The sequence below is a fragment of the Egretta garzetta genome, unplaced genomic scaffold (assembly GCF_000687185.1).
Source record: "Egretta garzetta isolate BGI_Z169 unplaced genomic scaffold, ASM68718v1 scaffold299, whole genome shotgun sequence".
Lineage (NCBI taxonomy): Eukaryota > Metazoa > Chordata > Aves > Pelecaniformes > Ardeidae > Egretta > Egretta garzetta.
Genome location: NW_009260696.1, coordinates 1,320,242 through 1,324,842, shown reverse-complemented (window position 1 = coordinate 1,324,842; position 4,601 = coordinate 1,320,242). Strand labels below are relative to the sequence as shown.

General features: G+C 40.1%; 1 protein-coding gene across 2 annotated transcripts in view; it reads right to left on the bottom strand.

Moving 5' to 3' along the window:
- Window positions 1–4,601, bottom strand: part of SDK1 (sidekick cell adhesion molecule 1) — a 419,730-nt gene that overhangs the window by 82,413 nt on the left and 332,716 nt on the right. The window contains exons 23-24 of one of the 2 annotated variants that reach the window (XM_035901353.1): window positions 2,412–2,521; window positions 16–119 (exon numbers count right to left, since the gene is read on the bottom strand). In XM_035901353.1, the coding sequence (XP_035757246.1) occupies window positions 16–119; window positions 2,412–2,521 (214 nt within the window). The remainder of the gene's footprint in view (window positions 1–15; window positions 120–2,411; window positions 2,522–4,601) is intronic. The other variant, XM_035901352.1, reaches the window with a different exon arrangement.

The window sequence follows — 4,601 nt, the reverse complement described above, 5'->3', positions numbered from 1 at the left end:
CCGCGCGCCGGGTGCCGCCCCCGGGGGCAACATCTGGCGGAGCCTGCAGCGTCTGGATGACACGGGAGGGCTGGCTGAGTGGGCTGGGGCCCACCACGTTGACCTGCCGCATCCGGAACCTGGAGCGGAGGAAAGATGCAGTGCAAGGGTAACAACTCAGCGAATGGTACCTCACTTTCCAGAACAGGAAAAAGACGGAAAAATACAAATTAGGTCTTTCTAAATGTTCCGCAAAGGTTGTTGCGTGCAGGTCCCCTTTGTATTCGCTGCTGAATGCTTTATGGTAACCGCTTTCAGATCCTCTCAGGTATTAAAAAAATGAAAATGAGATTAGCTTAGGGTCTATTAGAAACTTAGGTATTTGTGTGAGAAATTTATGCTAATTATACCAAGCCTGATGAGCTTATGCTAGCAGTAAGTGATTTTTCTCTTGCGACGCTTGTACAATACATTCAGAAAGGTATTAAAATATCAAACTTCAGATATTCTCATTCCCTGTCAATATAAAAAACATACTAGTGATAACATTTCCCCTCAATTACTGGTTGAAAGAAGCTGATTTATCCCCGTGCTGCATTTTCAGCCTTCCTGCACAAGAAAGATTAAGTTATTTAATATGGATATGCATCTTTAAAAAAATACCCTGTCTGCTTGAAACCATCTCTTCTACAATAGAAATCCCTATTGGGTCACAAAAGATTTAGAGAAATCTTATTTTTAGGAACAACAAAATAATTAAGACGTGCTGTACATTTCAGATACTCTCACCCGCCACAAGCAATTAGAGGTATCCAGCGCTTGCACAAAAATACATGACCTGTTCATACTGAATGCTTAATTTTTGGACCTAATGACTGAGCTTGGAAAAAGGGTGAGTTAGTCAACATAGCAGTGTTTACTTATCTGCTCTGTTTTCCCTAGAAAATGCATTAAAGAAGACACATTAAAACAAATACTGTCCTTGATTTTACTCTCAAACATTGGCACAAAATATAGAAAAGAAGCCGGCCACTGAAGATGCGGTCTGATAATGAGCTCTTGTGATTTATTTCCTCAGTGGGCACTGACTAAAGCTGACTGGAGGACCACAAATCCATTTGGCAACAACATCCTAGGTTTCAAAAAATTGTATAAAATTGCTCTACACTGAAACAAAACTAAAAAAAAGCTCATCTCTGTTTACACGTGAGAGAAAAAACTAGGCAAAATTCAAAGAGCTGCTTTAGTCTACAAATTAAGATGAAAAAGATCAGAGGAGAACTGGAGGTGTGAAAGGTGCCAGTGCCGAGCAGCATAACCTCACCTCCTAGGTGTGCGACTCTGTCTTATTTTGCATGGACACTGAACATTGAACTCTGGTATGAGCGGCACTTTACTATTCACCTCTGCCTTTTCAGCTTTAAGGATCCACCTTTAAGAGAGAAAAATCTTCTCAACCTGAAGATAATTTTCCTAAACCTCTGCACCAGAAAGCTCCGCTCAAGTTCAAAAATTTTCAAAGAGCTTTTGGTAAAACGCTTAGCTCTTGAGGATGAGGAGTAACACACCTCAGTGGAGAGTTTGTGAGAAATTCAGTGTGTTCCTAGGCTTCTGACTAAGGGAAGAAAATTAGTGTACCAGCACTAAATCAGCTGTAAATTAGATGAGCTTTACTTGTTTGCACCTACTCCTAGCTCACAACAGCACGTGGGCCAGCTACGAGGCCCTTCAGCCTGTGCCAAACGGGCGAGTTTCTGGTACGCTGATTTAACACTTGCCACTATCTCCTTGCGACCAACCTTTACATTAGTGAGCTATTCCATGAAAGCATTTTTCATTAGGCTTGAGTACCTCAAATTCTCAAATCTTGTCTATACTAAAGCGACACATCACTTGAGTTGAATTGATTTAAAAATCAATCTTGTTTAACTGGGGTGTACCCATAATGTAGATTCACTTCAATCAGTTTAAGCATTGCATACATCTATTAAGCTTAAGTTGGTAAATTCTTATAAACAAAGGTTTCATCTAACTGATGTTACCAAATTAAGCTAAATCAATAAAGTGATGCTTAAACTGATGTAAATATGTCATTACAAGTTTGCACCAGTTTAACTACGATTGATTTGTCACTGACTGATGTTACACTGGTGCACCCTTCAGAGGAGGGAAGTCACAGGGTATCAGTTACTCATAAAAGCGTTTCACTGCGCACTTGGATTTCCTTTTTAATGTTATGAACTGTATTGTATGTAAATTACAATTAACAGTATCAGACAAGCAATTTTAAGTATAAACTATGAAAACAGCCAACCTTTTTCCCTTTTGTTCAGATTATAAAACACAGCCAGCTGTTTCTGATTAGGAAAGCTGTTCCATGCTGCTATTTACTCATTTTTTCCATGCTGCAGCTAATTACCTGCTGTTCTTACCTGTAATGAGTGTAAGGAGTAAGGTTTGGTACCTCCAGCATCTGAGCATCAGGTTCATTCTCTACCTCACGAAGACTCACCCACTCTTCTTCATCACCCAGTACGCCAACCTGTACATGAGAAAGGTAAGAAGAAATACAGAGTAGGCTACATATATATGTGTGTGTAAAGAATTATATATATAACCTCTTTTTCAATGTGTGTCATCACAGCAGTGGAAGGACAAATGCTTTTAAATACATATTATCCAGTTAATATTAATTTTTATATGACAAGGCACTAGTTATTTGTAAAGCGACAACACAGCCAAGTTAGCCAGGTTTCCTTGTACCTGTTGGGACTTCATTGGGATCCTCTGATAAGATCTATTCCAGAAAAACACCATGAGAGCGCTAATACCCTGTTCAATCTCGCTGCCACAATACGAAAGTATCAAGTAGTAATATAACAAATTGAAAAATAGCCTTGATAATAACTCGCAGGAACTGATGCATACTAAGTGAGTCTCAATGGAGGCAAAATGCCACAGAAATGAAACAAGAACAAAGTCAAAGAAGAAAAGTCTTTTAACCTCATCTGCAGGTTTGCACTTAGACCAGACTGTTCCATGTGCAATTCTTTGTATTAATTAATCACAACATGTTGCCCAACAGAGTCCCTCAGCCACGGCAGTGTTAGAAGGGACAAAATGGTGATGAGAATTGAGAGCATTGCTTTCCATACAGCTTTCTGGAGATAAAATGAAGATGAATCAAGACCTAAAGGAAGTCACCAAGGCATGAGAGAAAGGCCAGGGTGTGACCTGGGACCCTTGGAGACAGCAGCATCCATGGGCAGGGGTGTGTACCTAAAAGGAGTGTGGAGGAGGAGACAGAAGGGAGATGGTGGATGGCTGGGCTTCACTTTGGAGATTCACAAGTGCTGAAACACAGGGGATCTTCGACAAGACTCCCCGATGTAATTCCCTAGCACCGTGCACATTTACTCTGCTGTTTCAACCCTACCGCAAAGGGCAGTACCTGAAGTCCAATTCCTTCCCCCTACCCTGGTATCCACAATCCCAGGCTGAAGGATATTAGAGGGTACACAGGCAGCTATTCCTTTTGGTGTCTATTTACAGACTTAATATCCATGAAGATGCCTAATCCTTTTTTAACCTACTGACACTATCTACTCCCACAGACTGCTGTGGCAACAAATTCCAGAAGCTCACAACCCACTGTGTAAAGAGCTATTTCCTTTAATCTTTTTTAAACAGATCCCTTACGACTTCTGTATACAGCCATAGACACTGTCAAAGCATTCAATAGGCAACATAGCCCAAAGTATCTAGCATACCCCACGTACTTCAAATAGAAAATTAGGTTTCATTCACTTCCCCCCAACCCCCCCTTCAGGAGAAGCAGCCTGATTTATTTATAGATGTTTTAGTTCTTCGCTCACCCAGGACTTGATGTGCTGCATATTTATATTTGTGCATGAAGAAATGACACAAGGAAAATTAGGCCAAAGAAATAAGTTCTGCAGTGCGCTGTGAAAAGCAGCCTCTGTGATCTTCCTAGCAGAGGACTGCTTTCATGGAGGGAGGTGGTTGCACAGGTCTTGATGGGCCTTTCAGTCTCGTTGGTTATCAAGGACACTGCCAGACATCAAACAATATATAAAATAGATGTCAGTGAAGATTAGGGGCCTTTTAAAATTCCCCGTTCCAATTGAGCGCCATAAATTTTAGTAAAGTCCATGGATGCAGAAGCGTATAGGAAGCAAGTTGAGACAGGTCTGCATGGTAAAACAGAACAGCCCTAAGCTGAACCCAGAAAACAAAGCGATGATGAAGAGTATTTAAAAAAAAAAATCACCCCTACATAACAAAGAAAGTACGAGAGGGTTGATTTCAGTCAAGCAAGCATAGATTACTTTTTATTAAAGAGCTTTTGATTAATACTGTAGAAAGTCTGTAGCAAATGCTTATTTTTGCAAAACTCCTTGCTCTTAACAGCATCACCTCAAAATGCTGCAGTAATTGTATAGCAACAATCCGCAGTGCTTTGGAGGCTGCAAATAATCTCCAGTAGTGAGTTAGTCTTCTTTTTGTATTCTAAGAACAGTAAGAGCTTTTTAAAATATTCCTTGCCTAGCAAAAAAAAAAAAAAAAAAGAAAAAAAAAAAAAAAAAAAAAAAAAACACCAA